At 50.0% G+C, this 16,785-nt stretch overlaps 1 protein-coding gene across 1 annotated transcript in view; it reads right to left on the bottom strand.

Annotated features, from left to right (window-relative positions):
- Positions 1-16,785, bottom strand: part of nsmfb (NMDA receptor synaptonuclear signaling and neuronal migration factor b) — a gene marked incomplete at its 5' end in the record, with an annotated part of 108,672 nt that overhangs the window by 22,763 nt on the left and 69,124 nt on the right. Inside the window, one exon of the mRNA XM_079689890.1 lies at positions 15,637-15,712. Coding sequence (XP_079546016.1) covers positions 15,637-15,712 — 76 coding nt within the window. The remainder of the gene's footprint in view (positions 1-15,636; positions 15,713-16,785) is intronic.

Below are 16,785 nucleotides of genomic sequence, written 5' to 3'. Positions count from 1 at the left end.
AATGCGCAGAGTATGTCCATTTCCAGGAGAGGTTCCATGTTAAATTATATCCTGCAAAATGACAGGCTATAAGCCAGGAACAAGTGTTTGAAAGGCGGGGAAAAGTTGTTTAAAATAGTCTGATACCTGGCACTGTATTTGCCCCTGGGAAACTTCAAGGTTATATTCATGTTTTATTATTTATTTAATAATCACATGATTTTTACAAAAACAGTATACACAGTATACATATATACAATAATAATAATAATAATAATAATATAACAATATACATAATAAAAACATGAAAAGTGGTGAAAATGAGAAAATGTATCCGAAAATAGTGCCTCCTAATGCGGGCATGTGGACAGTAGCCACAGACTCACAGGCACACACACACATGCAGAGATCCAGGGGGCGGAGCACATGGCTTTTTTTACCCAGAAATAAGTCTATGAGAGGCGGGGAGACTCAGAGGACAGGCTGCGTCACCTCACTTTGTAACCCAGGAAAAGAGCAGGAATTCTGGCTGCGTGAGTGTTAAAAGTGCATTCATCTGTGTTAATCCGACAGCCGCAGAGGTGCTGACGCAAAGCAGGCGGAACAAATTTATTATTTGAACCAGGAATAAATGTTTGCAAGGCGGGGAAAGTGTTCCTGCAGCCCCTCCATAACGGTAATAATGATTAGAAATGATTTCCAGGGCAGAAAGCGTTTTTTAAATGTGGAAAAAAATATGTTAAACTGTTTAAAAAGCACAAAGTGATTTGAGTGCAGTTCTCATGTGTCCCCACAGGAGGGCGCGTCGTCCCAGGGAGCACAGTGCATGGTGACAAGGTACGATTTATACCCTAAAATAGCATGCTAAGTGTGGGTGGATTAGTTTCAAAGCATGCACACTCTGCTCGTGTCAGACTTCCATCAAATAGACCGGGGAAAACACCTCTCATTAGCCCCTCAAAGACCACCAAAGGACGGACTAAGCAGCTCCAGCACGGCTCCCTCACATGGAGCTCAGGTTATTTCATACCTCCAGGAGAGGGACCGGGAAAACCACCTCTCTGTAGCCCCTGACAGAGCCCCAAAGGACGGACTAAGGACCTCCGGCAACAGTGGCACTTCCATAACCTCGTGCACCGTGAGACCCCGGGCCCCCGGACTTAAGCACTCCCCCACGGACTAAACCCAGATGTTCACACCCTGCAGAATCTCATGCCCCTGGTCACCTTCAAGGGGGGGTGGATTTTGCGGTGCTTTACCGTCCGAACACAAGCATCAATATTCGTCCTCCTTCACAGCAGCAGCAGCAGCAGCAGCAGCAGCAGCAGCAGCAGCAGCAGCAGCAGCAGCAGCAGCAGCAGCAGCAGCAGCAGCACCTGCCCTGCTGCACTTCCATAACCTCGTGCACCGTGAGACCCCGGGCCCCCGGACTTAAGCACTCCCCCACGGACTAAACCCAGATGTTCACACCCTGCAGAATGTCATGCCCCTGGTCACCTTTAAGGGGGGGTGGATTTTGCGGTGCTTTACCGTCCGAACACAAGCATCAATATTCGTCCTCCTTCACAGCAGCAGCAGCAGCAGCAGCAGCAGCAGCAGCAGCAGCACCTGCCCTGCTGGAGGTTCACACTTTAACTTATTTGTATTCGTTTTTTTTTGTTCCCCTCCTCTGCCTTACACATCCTCCCACGCTCGAGCACTCCTCACTCGGACTAAACCCCTCCATGCACACCGCCAGAACCAGAACCTCACGCCCCTGGTGACCTTAAAGGTGTTTGTCTTTGTTTGTTTTTGTACTCCACATAGACAGGCAGGTGTTCAGCACCACGGACAGAGCGGGCCCGCTGCTGCTGCTGCTGGAAGGTGGAACACTTTGAGTCTTTTTATTTTCTCTTTTCTCCCTGCTCCTGCACACACCTTTTGTTACCCTCCTCTGCCTTACACATCCTCCCACGCTCGAGCACTCCTCACTCGGACTAAACCCAGATGTTCACACCCTACAGAACTTCATGCCCCTGGTTACCCTAAAGGGGTGGATTTTGCGGTGCTTTACCGTCCGCACATCGGCATACATATTCGGCCTTATTCATGACACTACCACCCCTTCTTTGGAGGATATTGCAGGATATAATTTAACATGGAACCTCTCCTGGAAATGCACAGAGTATGTCCATTTCCAGGAGAGGTTACATGTTAAATTATATCCTGCAAAATGACAGGCACTGTATTTGCCCCTGGGAACCTTCAAGGTTATACTAATGTTTTTTTTTTATTTTTTATTTAATTATCACACCACTTTTACAAAAACAGTATACAAAATAAACATAATAACAACATGATTAACAGGGCCCTGGGGGCCATATTAGCCGTCTAACTTGTACAGTGCACCGGGGAAAAAAGGTTGAGTCCACGGCCCTTTCCCCTCATCAGGAGTACCAATCGGTCCTGAAGAAGAGGTATCGCTGCTCTCCGCCCCTGAATCCTCTTCGGAGGTAGCTGACGGTGGTAGACCTCCTTCTGATGATGATGCTGCTGCAGCTGCTGCCGCCGCCCTGAACATGGAGCGGATCTTCAATGCCTCCTTTATTCCAGGCGTATTCGCGTAGAACCGGTCTGCAGTGCTTACGTAGTGGCACATAAACCTAGCCAGAATCGACCTGCTTTCTGGATCTTGGTGATGCTTGATATTGTCAGCCAGGGCAGTGCGCAAGATGGTGAAGGTGACGGCTGTTTCTAGCCCAGCATCAGCCCAAGCCCTCTTCAAGTGAGCGTTCAGGTTCTTGGAAGCCTGCTTCCCCGATGTGAAAAGGAAGAATTCATTCTGAGGACCCGACAAGCCCTCTTTTATCCCCATCCACCGCATGACCCAGCTAAACTCCTTTATTGTAAGCACCAGCTGTGCTTCACCAAATGTCTTGGCAGTCTTGTGATCCTGCACGTGGATGATGTAGCCCTCAGCAGTGCCCCTTCTGTCCGCCTCAAAGACCTCCGTGTTGGTCATGTTTGCATACACACCCGGACGGTGGCCATACAGGAGGCTCCAATGGAGGGTTAGATAGCCATATAGCAGGTACTGGGTGATTGTGGTCGGATTGCTAGCCATCAGGTCAAGGAGATCAGGGATGCGCTTCTCAGCGGCCGCCATGGCGGCGAGAAGCTCCGCCTGGCTCGGCAGACGATCCAGCTTGTCCCTCTTCACCTTAAACTGGTGGAGAGTGACAGACTTTTTCAAATCGTTAATGTTGGCTTTCACCTCTCTGATGATGTTGGTCATATCAGACTGGGTGAGCCTGCACCCCCGGAGCTTTGATGCAGACAAGTACCTCAGGAAATGGTTCACAGTCTTCAGGAACAACAGCGATGTTGTGACTGTCCGGCCCGACTCTGAAATATACTTGCTCCAGCCACGGACCCTCTTTGTGTCTTTTAGAAACAGCCAGTCTGACAGCCGGTCAAAACCATGGGCCATGAATACTATGAAGTTCTTTATCCGGCTGACATTGGACATACAATTCTCTTTCCGTTTTACTGTCGGTGCAAGACCCTCACAATGACCTCTGTATGTCTGAATGTACGTCTCCATGCTTTTAGGCAACGTGATTTCACGCATGGTATTCCGCAGTCCCTTCCCAGTGCACCATTGATTTTGGGAAGAGGGCCAGTCCTTAGCCAGATTAGCTTTCAGCTTATTGGAGACAGACGCACGGGTCTTCTGGCATACAGGGGTCTCACTACAGGAGGCTTCTACGGACCGCATGACAGTCTGCATCGGGGTCTTGCTTCCGGAGGCTTCTGGGGACCGCATCACAGACTTGAGAGGGATCTCACTCGCAGAGGCTTCTATGGACCGCATGACAGTCTTCACTGGGGTCTCACTACCGGAGGCTTCTGGGGACCACATGACAGTCTTCACTGGGGTCTTGCTTCCGGAGGCTTCTGGGGACCGCATCACAGACTTGAGAGGGGTCTCTCTACCGGAGGCTTTGTCGGACCGCATGACAGTCTTCACCGGGGTCTTGCTTCCGGAGGCTTCTGGGGACCGCATGACAGTGTTCACCGGGGTCTCACTACCGGAGGCTTTGTCGGACCGCATGACAGTCTTCACCGGGGTCTTGCTTCCGGAGGCTTCTGGGGACCGCATCACAGACTTGAGGGGGGTCTCACTCGCAGAGGCTTCTATGGACCGCATGACAGTCTTCACCGGGGTCTTGAGAGGGGTATTGCTGCCGGAGGCTACTGAGTTCATGTCGGGGGTACTTGGGATTGCTACGCCCTTAAATCGTATACATTCTTCGTCTTCCTCAAGCAGAGCAGCAGTGGCATTCTGCTTCCTGGGTTTTAGACCCTGTTTTAGCCTGGAGCGCAGGTTCTTCACCTCATCAATGAGGGCATCCTTCTGAGCCCTCAATGCCACATTGTCCAGCCTCACCTGCATGCAGTCCTCTTCGTCACACTCGGTATGTGGGGAGAAGGGTGGAGGGTGCACCGGGTATTCCTCCTCATTGTCTATATCCAATGATGTAGCCATTCCAATGATGGGATTAGTCTCTCGGAGGTCATGGAGCAACTGCAGGGCCACACTATGCTTCAGCCTTGCCATGACCTGATGTGCCTCATCTCGGGAGAACTCAGGGTGGTCACGAGTTACATGACGGTGTAGTTTCCTCCCAGCATACGAACACCCTGTGATGGGACAGGGTTTGGTCCGAACATTTATTCTACCACTGGCCATTTTAAGAATGATGCCTCTTTCATCCAGGTTCCGCACTGCATGTTTGTGCTTAAGGTGCTTATTCAAAGCCAGATAGCGGAGGCTGCACACCGGGCATTCGGTCAACATCCTTCCAAAAACACACACAATGAATTATATTTAAATGGTTTTCTGTTTCTCCGTTTATATGCGTTAGCCAACTGCTGATTGCAACCATGGGTCCGATGCTTCAATGCAGGGAACACGGACCAAGGGGAGGACTTGGGTTACCACCTGGTTAAAATGGTCCCACCTCCGCACCAACGCGACTGGCGATGGGTCCGATACATTGATTGTTTTTTGTTTCATGGTTCTGCCACGAACTCACAAGACAGTTTTGGGTACAAAACGTGGGGGTAACAGTACCTCCGGGCGCTCCGTCCCGCTCCGGCTTTCGCCGCAGCGGGGGGAGGAGGCATTGAACCCCTCGCACCTGCCCCCGGAGGAGGCAGGGGAGTCAGGTACCCGGAGGCGCACGGTGGACGGCCAGGGCGAGACCGCCACACCGCACTGGAGTCAGAGTTCCGAGTTTTTCGAGCCAGGTCCCGGTGAAACGCAGTACGGAGCACCCGGCAGGAACCTCCAGCAGACCCCCCCGCGCGGTTCCCTCGTCCCTCGGAAGAGGCGGAGAGGTGGGTGTTTTTCATCTGCTGGCGGACTGCCGGGGAGAACGTGCTGCTCGGGAGCCAGGCTCAGAGTTAGTGGAAGTGAGAGCCCGTGCACCTGCCTTTTACAGCAGGCACGCGCTGGTATCGGGGTGGGGAGAGAAGGTAGATGCAGAGGCTGCAGAAACAGCCAGAGCCTTTCCCCTCTAACACACCCCTCATTTGGTTCATGAGCACTGGGCAGAGTACCCTGTCAACTCTCCTTATATTCCTCCGGAGACCAGTTGGGAAATGGCAGCATCCCACTTCACCTGGTAGACCAATATCGTTAAATGAGCTCAGTAATGTACTGCACAACATCACATGGGTAAAATGAGCTATATCATGCACTGCAAAATCACATTTGGTTTATTTCCAAAAAGCCTGGAAAAAACACATATCCATCATGTCCTGTAAAATATCATTCTTTGTTTATGTCCGCTCCAGGATTACCCGTAGTTTGGATGAACCGACCGCCAAGCACCGGAAGCTGGACCCGGGGAGGAGGCCCTCCGATGGCGGGTCAAATTTGATGATACCGCAGCTGGCTGGACACTAGCCGTAGAAGAACACCTGGGCGGGACCAGGCATGTCCCTCTTTGCAGACAAGCATATGTGCTCCCAGGAGCAGAGTCAATCCCACAGTTTGGAGGAACCGACCGCCAAGCACCGGAAGCTGGACCCGGGGAGGAGGCCCTCCGATGGCGGGTCAAATTTGATGATACCGCAGCTGGCTGGACACTAGCCGTAGAAGAACACCTGGGCGGGACCAGGCATGTCCCTCTTTGCAGACAAGCATATGTGCTCCCAGGAGCAGAGTCAATCCCACAGTTTGGAGGAACCGACCGCCAAGCACCGGAAGCTGGACCCGGGGAGGAGGCCCTCCGATGGCGGGTCAAAGTTGATGATACCGCAGCTGGCTGGACACTAGCCGTAGAAGAACACCTGGGCGGGACCAGGCATGTCCCTCTTTGCAGACAAGCATATGTGCTCCCAGGAGCAGAGTCAATCCCACAGTTTGGAGGAACCGACCGCCAAGCACCGGAAGCTGGACCCGGGGAGGAGGCCCTCCGATGGCGGGTCAAAGTTGATGATACCGCAGCTGGCTGGACACTAGCCGTAGAAGAACACCTGGGCGGGACCAGGCATGTCCCTCTTTGCAGACAAGCATATGTGCTCCCAGGAGCAGAGTCAATCCCACAGTTTGGAGGAACCGACCGCCAAGCACCGGAAGCTGGACCCGGGGAGGAGGCCCTCCGATGGCGGGTCAAAGTTGATGATACCGCAGCTGGCTGGACACTAGCCGTAGAAGAACACCTGGGCGGGACCAGGCATGTCCCTCTTTGCAGACAAGCATATGTGCTCCCAGGAGCAGAGTCAAACCCGCAGTTTGGAAGAACCGACCGCCAGAGCACCGGCACGAAGCCGGGCCGGCGGAGGCCTTCCGATGGCGGGTCACGTTTGCCATTCGATCAATGTCTTTGCAGACAAGCATATATGTGGTTGTTACGCAGGATCAAATAGGTAGTTTGATGAAGTAGGGTCCGGTGCCCGGAGCAAGGCCAATTGCTGAATGCCGCAGCCGACTAAGGCCGCTATGCCACAGTGGAGGATGAGAGAAACAGGTGTTTGTTTTGCATTCCGCGGCAAAGAGGGGAGGTGGAACTTCCACCCCGCTACGGAACCTGTGGTGGGACCCCTGAGTCAGACGGTTCGTCTTGGAAACGCTTCATATCGGTCGGCCTGGGAGGTAAGAGACACGCAGGGTAACGGACACGCAGGGTTACCCCCACGCAGCCCACGCAACACGGAGGAGGCAGGGGAGTCTGGTACCCGGAGGCGCATGGCCGCAACACCGCACTGGAGTCAGGGTTTCGAGTTTTTCGAGCCAGGTCCCAGTGAACGCAAGACTCCAGCAGGAGCCTCCAGCAGACCCCCCCGACGTTTCCCTCGTCCCTCCCGGCCATCAGAGTCGAACCCGCAGTTCGGAGGAACCGACCGCCAGAGCACCGGCACGAGGCCGGGCCGGCGGAGGCCCTCCGATGGCGGGTCGCGTTTGCCATTCGATCAGTGAGAAATCAGAAGAGGAAGGGGGAAGAAAAAAGACTAACTTGTCTTTTTGGAGAACCATCAAAAATGGGTGAAAATGAAAAAATGTATCCGAGAATAGTGCCCCATAAGGCGGGTAAAGTCCCCTGTCAACTCCCCTCACCTTCCTCCACACTCTGAAAAAGTCAGAGTTATTTTTTGGAGAACCATCAAAAAGGGCTAAAAGTGTTGAAATGTATCCGAGAATAGTGCCCCATAAGGCGGGTAAAGTCCCCTGTCAACTCCCCTCACCTTCCTCCACACTCTGAAAAAGTCAGAGTTATTTTTTGGAGAACCATCAAAAAGGGCTAAAAGTGTTGAAATGTATCCGAGAATAGTGCCCCATAAGGCGGGTAAAGTCCCCTGTCAACTCCCCTCACCTTCCTCCACACTCTGAAAAAGTCAGAGTTATTTTTTGGAGAACCATCAAAAAGGGCTAAAAGTGTTGAAATGTATCCGAGAATAGTGCCCCATAAGGCGGGTAAAGTCCCCTGTCAACTCCCCTCACCTTCCTCCACACTCTGAAAAAGTCAGAGTTATTTTTTGGAGAACCATCAAAAAGGGCTAAAAGTGTTGAAATGTATCCGAGAATAGTGCCCCATAAGGCGGATTGAGTCCCCTGTCAACTCCCCTTACCTTCCTCCACACTCTGAAAAAGTCAGAGTTATTTTTTGGAGAACCATCAAAAAGGGCTAAAAGTGTTGAAATGTATCCGAGAATAGTGCCCCATAAGGCGGATAAAGTCCCCTGTCAACTCCCCTTACCTTCCTCCACACTCTGAAAAAGTCAGAGTTATTTTTTGGAGAACCATCAAAAAGGGCTAAAAGTGTTGAAATGTATCCGAGAATAGTGCCCCATAAGGCGGATAAAGTCCCCTGTCAACTCCCCTTACCTTCCTCCACACTCTGAAAAAGTCAGAGTTATTTTTTGGAGAACCATCAAAAAGGGCTAAAAGTGTTGAAATGTATCCGAGAATAGTGCCCCATAAGGCGGATAAAGTCCCCTGTCAACTCCCCTCACCTTCCTCCAGAGCCCAGTTCAAAAACTTTAAGTTTGGTAAGAACCATGCTGGGGGGTCTCCAGGCAACAAAATGTATCCGAGCCAAAGTGCACATACAGCGGATGAATTCCTCCATGAAGTTACACAGCCGTTTTTTTTCTGAGTCCTCTCAAAAACCGGGTTTCCGATTTCGTGCAGAAGGTAGCTTGTAAAACATGAACGGTTTTTTACAACGGAGGAGGGGAAGTCTGGATTCCCCTCTCCGTTGTACCTTGCAACGGGGGAGGGGAAAAGTGTTCGGGGCTTCGTCCCGAAGCGCCGAACACTTTTCCCCTTCTCCAATTTTTCAGATCCCCTCTCCCATGTAATTTTAAAAGTTCATTTTTTGATTATTTTAACATATAATTGACCGTTTTCTTTCATTTTTTTTTCATTCCACGGGTGGGGGCCTATGGCAGGCTGCCTATGAGCTCCCAAATTTGGCCCGGATCATCCGGGATTTGTGGGATAAGCTCCATAAACTGACAAAGTCATCCAAACATGTCGCTTTTATAGCCCAAAGATATATCATGCAAATACATTAAAATAGTAAAAGGTACGATTGTGCTCGGCATTAACCGGAATTTGATTTATATAGCCCCCAAAAAATGATTAAAAATCGTTTTCGTGGGGAAAAGTGTTAAAACGCCTGATTAAAGCATTTGCGGGACCCCAGCGAGCTCCAGACTATGTGCATTGTGTCGGGGACCCTGGAGAATGATAAAACCCATCATTTAAATGCCAAAAACACCATTAAAAGTCACTTTTAGGGGCAAAAAACAGCCTCTGTCCACTTCGTTAACAAAGTGATGGGGAAAAGGACAAAATCGTGATTAAAGCATTTTGCGGGACCCCAGCGAGCTCCAGACTATGTGCATTGTGTCGGGGACCCTGGAGAATGATAAAACCCATCATTTAAATGCCAAAAACACCATTAAAAGTCACTTTTAGGGGCAAAAAACAGCCTCTGTCCACTTCGTTAACAAACTGATGGGGAAATGGACCAAATCGTGATTAAAGCATTTTGCGGGACCCCAGCGAGCTCCAGACTAGTTTCATTGTGTCGGGGACCCTGGAGAATGATAAAACCCATCATTTAAATGCCAAAAACACCATTAAAAGTCACTTTTAGGGGCAAAAAACAGCCTCTGTCCACTTCGTTAACAAACTGATGGGGAAAAGGACCAAATCGTGATTAAAGCATTTGCGGGACCCCAGCGAGCTCCAGACTAGTTTCATTGTGTCGGGGACCCTGGAGAATGATAAAACCCATCATTTAAATGCCAAAAACACCATTAAAAGTCACTTTTAGGGGCAAAAAACAGCCTCTGTCCACTTCGTTAACAAACTGATAGGCAAATGGACAGAAGGGGGAACACGGCCCAGCCGCTGCTCCGCTGCTCCAGACTATGTGCATTGTGTCGGGGAGCCAGGTCAAACCCCTCCATGCACACCGCCAGAACCAGAACCTCACGACCCTGGTGACCTTAAAGGTGTTTGTCTTTGTTTGTTTTTGTACTCCACATAGACAGGCAGGTGTTCAGCACCGCGGGCCCGCTGCTGCTGCTGCTGCTGCTGGAAGGTGGAACACTTTGAGTCTTTTTATTTTCTCTTTTCTCCCTGCTCCTGCACACACCTTTTGTTCCCCTCCTCTGCCTTACACATCCTCCCACGCTCGAGCACTCCTCACTCGGACTAAACCCCTCCATGCACACCGCCAGAACCAGAACCTCACGACCCTGGTGACCTTAAAGGTGTTTGTCTTTGTTTGTTTTTGTACTCCACATAGACAGGCAGGTGTTCAGCACCGCGGGCCCGCTGCTGCTGCTGCTGCTGCTGGAAGGTGGAACACTTTGAGTCTTTTTATTTTCTCTTTTCTCCCTGCTCCTGCACACACCTTTTGTTCCCCTCCTCTGCCTTACACATCCTCCCACGCTCGAGCACTCCTCACTCGGACTAAACCCCTCCATGCACACCGCCAGAACCAGAACCTCACGACCCTGGTGACCTTAAAGGTGTTTGTCTTTGTTTGTTTTTGTACTCCACATAGACAGGCAGGTGTTCAGCACCGCGGGCCCGCTGCTGCTGCTGCTGCTGCTGGAAGGTGGAACACTTTGAGTCTTTTTATTTTCTCTTTTCTCCCTGCTCCTGCACACACCTTTTGTTCCCCTCCTCTGCCTTACACATCCTCCCACGCTCGAGCACTCCTCACTCGGACTAAACCCCTCCATGCACACCGCCAGAACCAGAACCTCACGACCCTGGTGACCTTAAAGGTGTTTGTCTTTGTTTGTTTTTGTACTCCACATAGACAGGCAGGTGTTCAGCACCGCGGGCCCGCTGCTGCTGCTGCTGCTGCTGGAAGGTGGAACACTTTGAGTCTTTTTATTTTCTCTTTTCTCCCTGCTCCTGCACACACCTTTTGTTCCCCTCCTCTGCCTTACACATCCTCCCACGCTCGAGCACTCCTCACTCGGACTAAACCCCTCCATGCACACCGCCAGAACCAGAACCTCACGACCCTGGTGACCTTAAAGGTGTTTGTCTTTGTTTGTTTTTGTACTCCACATAGACAGGCAGGTGTTCAGCACCGCGGGCCCGCTGCTGCTGCTGCTGCTGCTGGAAGGTGGAACACTTTGAGTCTTTTTATTTTCTCTTTTCTCCCTGCTCCTGCACACACCTTTTGTTCCCCTCCTCTGCCTTACACATCCTCCCACGCTCGAGCACTCCTCACTCGGACTAAACCCCTCCATGCACACCGCCAGAACCAGAACCTCACGACCCTGGTGACCTTAAAGGTGTTTGTCTTTGTTTGTTTTTGTACTCCACATAGACAGGCAGGTGTTCAGCACCGCGGGCCCGCTGCTGCTGCTGCTGCTGCTGGAAGGTGGAACACTTTGAGTCTTTTTATTTTCTCTTTTCTCCCTGCTCCTGCACACACCTTTTGTTCCCCTCCTCTGCCTTACACATCCTCCCACGCTCGAGCACTCCTCACTCGGACTAAACCCCTCCATGCACACCGCCAGAACCAGAACCTCACGACCCTGGTGACCTTAAAGGTGTTTGTCTTTGTTTGTTTTTGTACTCCACATAGACAGGCAGGTGTTCAGCACCGCGGGCCCGCTGCTGCTGCTGCTGCTGCTGCTGCTGGAAGGTGGAACACTTTGAGTCTTTTTATTTTCTCTTTTCTCCCTGCTCCTGCACACACCTTTTGTTCCCCTCCTCTGCCTTACACATCCTCCCACGCTCGAGCACTCCTCACTCGGACTAAACCCCTCCATGCACACCGCCAGAACCAGAACCTCACGACCCTGGTGACCTTAAAGGTGTTTGTCTTTGTTTGTTTTTGTACTCCACATAGACAGGCAGGTGTTCAGCACCGCGGGCCCGCTGCTGCTGCTGCTGCTGCTGGAAGGTGGAACACTTTGAGTCTTTTTATTTTCTCTTTTCTCCCTGCTCCTGCACACACCTTTTGTTCCCCTCCTCTGCCTTACACATCCTCCCACGCTCGAGCACTCCTCACTCGGACTAAACCCCTCCATGCACACCGCCAGAACCAGAGCGACCTACACAGCCAAGTGGGCAGCGTTCCAGCGCTGGTGTGTAGAAAGAAGCCTGGACCCCACTACGTGCCCCCTGCCTCACGTGCTGTCATTCCTCCAGCTGTTGTTGGACAGGAATTTGGCTTTCAGCACAATCAAGGTATATGCGGCTGCCATATCATCTTGTCACGTGAGTTTCGGAGCCGGGACGTTGTTCAGTCACCCCCTGATGAAACGCTTTCTGCAAGGGGTACGAAGACTCAGACCGGTGTCACGCGCACTGGCGCCTCAGTGGGATCTGGCTTTGGTGTTACGAGCACTAAGCAAAGCCCCATTTGAACCGTTAGAGCAGGTTCCCGTTAAAATGTTATCAGCCAAAGTAGTACTGCTTTTGGCTCTAACATCAGCAAAAAGGGTGAGTGATCTATCCGCTCTCTCGGTGGCCCCGTCATGCCTCCGGATCCAAGGAGATGGCAGTTCGGCTGTGCTACGGCCTAACCCAGCCTTTATGCCAAAGGTCATCACAAGCACTTTTTGGTCAAGAGTGATCACCCTGGATGGGTTTTTTCCGCCTCCTCATAACTCGGAGGAAGAGGCCACATCTCATCTCCTCTGCCCGGTGCGCGCGCTGTCCTGCTATGTGGCGCGCACGGCGGCCTGGCGCCGTTCTCAGCGCCTGTTCGTGCACTATAGAGAGCGCTCGATCGGGCAACCTCTGTCTGCACAACGGCTGTCACACTGGCTGTGTGAGGCTGTGTCACAGGCATATGTCTCCTCTGGGGTGGAGCCCCCGGAGAAACATCAAGGCGCACTCCACCAGAGGAATTTCCTCCTCACGGCTTTGCACGGAGGAATGTCAGTGGAAGATATTTGCACGGCTGCATCTTGGTCTTCCCCCTGTTCATTTATTCATTTTTATTTGAGGGATGTCTCCCATTCCTCTCTGACACACCCTGTACTGGGTTTCCTGTCGGGGTGAGTGATGTCAGGGAGCCGGCTATGCGCCTCTCTCTCTCCTGCCTTTTGGCAAGCGGAGAGCGGCCCATTTCCCCTGAGGGATGTTCCTTTTTCCTCTAACACACTTTGTACGGAGTGCCTGGTCAGAGTGAGTGACGTCAGGGATCCAGCTGTGCGCTCTCCTGCCTGTCTGCACGCAGAGAGCTGCTGTTCCCCCACTACGATCGCAGAACGAGGTGGGACTTTCGTCTCTACTTTCTCACAGCGGCCGGCATGTATTGTTCCCAGCCTTCACCCCGTCGGGAAGATAGGCATGTTTTGCTATGTTCCAGGTACGGTGATGAGCCATTACGCATGGCACATCAGGCAGGGGGGTGTTATTGAGCAGGTATGTCTGTGCTTCTAGTGCCGGGCGGACCCAGTGGGGCGCAGACTACATCATGCTTCGCCCTTAACCCAATAGCGATAGCCTTAGAGGGCGAAGCCATAGAAATAGAACTGAGGTTAGCTACTGTAACCCCAGCTTCTATGAGTAAATGGCGCAGCCCTCTAAGTGCGGGGCCCCACTGGCTCTACGAATAGCTGAAGAAAAGTTATGTTGTATGGAAGCAGATTGCCGGGCCACCTTCCTATTTATACCGGAAGGAGGCCCGAGGGTGGGGCCCACCTTGCGGGTGGGCGTGGACTACAAGTGTTTCAGTGCTGCGCGGGGGCGCAGGGGGATTACCCAATAGCGATAGCCTTAGAGGGCTGCGCCATTTACTCATAGAAGCTGGGGTTACAGTAGGTAACCTCAGTTTTGTCTTCCTCCTTGTGTTTTGTCTGGTCCTCCTCCCTGTCGTTAGTTTCCCTGGTTTGTCTGATTGTCTCATTGTGTTCACCTGTTGCCCTTGTGTTTCTCCCTCCCCTGCCCAGCTGTGTCTTGTCCTGTGATTACCCTTCTGTGTATTTAGTCTAGTCTTCCCCTGTGTTCCATGTCGGTTCATTGTTTCCCCTCCATGTTTCCACGGTCCGTGTTCCTTGTGCTGCTCGTTTTTTTGTTGTTGATATTTTGGATACTGCCTTTTTGCCACAGCTTTTATGATTTAATAAAGCTCGCTTTTTGTAGAATTCTGCATTTGGGTCCTACCTTTTCCACGCATCCTGAGATATTGTGGTAATTAAGGAGTCTCATGATTGAAATAAAGTGTTAATAGCCAAGTTGTATGTGCTATTGAAAGGTGTTGCATTTGTTGACCCACTCAAGTAAAGTACAGAAGAAGGAAACCTAACTTTGACTCTTGTCAACATTCTTCCCTTTTATCAGGGGCGTAACATATACATTTGTTAAAATGCAACGGAGAAGTAACTGAAAGTAACTGAATGTAACTGAATGTGGATATTGCATCGACCGACCTGGAAGCACGTCTCCGTGGAGAGGACGTAGGCGCACAGATAGAGTGAGAGATTCTCTCCAACACAGGGTGAGATCGCTCCTTTGTACCACGCCGATCATCGTGTTTTCCTTTTTTGTGGATTATAGCCTAAATAGGCCTACAAACATTTCCGTTTTTTTGTCAATGAACTATAGTGGCCTGGATTAGGCAGTAGCCTAAAGAGAATTTCAGTTTATCGCCGAGCGGGCTTTTTGTTGAGTTTTGTTTGTGTTTTGTTGGGCTGGAAAACTGTCAATATAATTGAATAACGTATAAAACCTGTCTTTGTTTATTTTGTGAATGTGTGGATGTAGACAATAGTAAATACACTTCCGTGGGGAATATTTTTGTGGAAAGAGTAAAGTTTCCGTTTATCAGTTCTATTTAGCTTTTATAATATTATTTCATATCAAGAACCCCTTGTGCGTTTATTTCACACATCTATTTTTGATAGTTGATCGTTACAAACGTAACCTTACAAAAAGAGAAACCAAGATATTTAGTATCTGAAATGTGATATTATATTTTAATTATAGCCTACAGAATAACTACTAGAAGTGCTTCATTAGATTATAACATGAATTAAAATTAAACAGTGTTTTTGTGGGTCTATCTACTGCATTTAAAAAAAGAAGGCAGAACGTCCACCTAGAAACATTCCTCTCTATTTTAAAATGTAGTGTATTGTTATCCTATTTTATGTAGCAAGTAACATACAGTTACCTTTTTTATCCTACATTATCTCGTAACCTTTAATCCGTTAGTCCCAAAGACCATAATTTGTCCTCCTCAGTATAGTCATGTGACTAAAACACACTTTCTTCTGAATGCTTCTTCACAGTACAGGTATGGAGAGGAAAGCGAGGAAGTTCATGCAGAGAGAGGGAAAACACATAGAGGCGATAACCATTTGAATAGGAAAATAATGAGCATTGCATCAATAGATGTGGGGAAATGGCTGATGAGGATACGTGTGAGTTCACACCTGCATGTTTCCTGACGATAAGCCGCTCAGACTAGCTGAGCCGCTTACTGCTGTTGAATAATGACCTCAATAATCACCTCCTCACTCAGAGAGTGAGGAGGTGGTGCCAACAGAGCAGATTCACTACACATTCTGGATATATGTTTTTTATTGTGCATGCAACCCTAATGGGCATGGGTATAATACACATATTTTAAAGTTAGCAGAAAATGAGTCATGTGTGTGTAGTGCTCTCACCCTCTGCAGACAGCTCCAGTGGGGACTTGAAATCCACTACAGCCGGTCTCATCAGCCTCTTAAGAGTCTGAATCAGCTGCAGGGGGATGGGGGGGGGGGGGGGGGGGCAGAGAGGAATACTTCAGAAATGAAGACAAACAGTAATAATGCTGCAGAGATATTGGTGTATGCAGAGAGCAGGACGGGGCCGTGAGCAGAGTGTTCTGTCATTTTGGAACAAGAGTAAAGTTAATGCACATATGGTTACGCTTTCTGTCCATAGACACATTTTTTCTATTAAAATGCATAAAATACTTTTTTAAAGTTGATTTCTGGAGAGATTATAGTCTTTGATGTACACAACATGCTACCACATTTAAAGATGCAAAATATTTAAACAAACATGCAAGCATTAGTATTCTCCCCCCAGAGTCATCAACCTGTAAAGCCACATTTTGCAGCAGTTACAGCTGCAGGTATCTTTGGGTATGTCTCTATAAGCTTGGCACATATATCCAATTATATTTTTTGCCAAAACTGCTCCAGCTCCTTCAGGTTGGATGAGTTCCAGGTGAGCAACAGTCATTAAGTCATACCACAGATTCTCAATTAGATTGAAGTGTGTGCTCTGACCATGCCATTCCAAGAAATTCAGATGTTCAGGGTGTCCGCGGGGTCTTAAAAAGTATTAAAAGTTGATAAATCAATTTAGCGAAAATTAAAGCTATTAAAAAGTATTAAAAAGTATTAAACGGCATTTTCCAAGGTATTAAGAAGGTCCACAGCAACGACAACATGAAACACCCTTTAATTTACTGAGACGACATGTCGGGAAACCCCCCAAGGCGGCCCCATGCATAGCGCGCCGTAAAATGCTGCTTATTATTTTAAGTTTCGTTGCCTTGCTCCGCTCTGTGGGGGGGGGGAACTAAACGATTACGGTAACGGGTTCCAAGGTGGGTAGACCGGCATACGCAACGCTCTGGGGGTCCAACGGCTCCGTGTGTAAGCCCTATATCAGGCCTATTCAACTGGCGGCCCGCGGGCCAGATGCGGCCCAGAACCAACTCCCGAGTGGCCCAGCCTCCAGTAGCCAAATTCCTACACTAGTACAGACCATGAACGCAACACTCCGCGTTGCATAGAAACCACCAAACCACAACGCAGCAC

This window comes from Notothenia rossii (assembly GCF_949606895.1).
Source record: "Notothenia rossii genome assembly, chromosome: 6".
NCBI lineage: Eukaryota > Metazoa > Chordata > Actinopteri > Perciformes > Nototheniidae > Notothenia > Notothenia rossii.
This window is presented reverse-complemented; position numbering and strand designations above follow the sequence as displayed.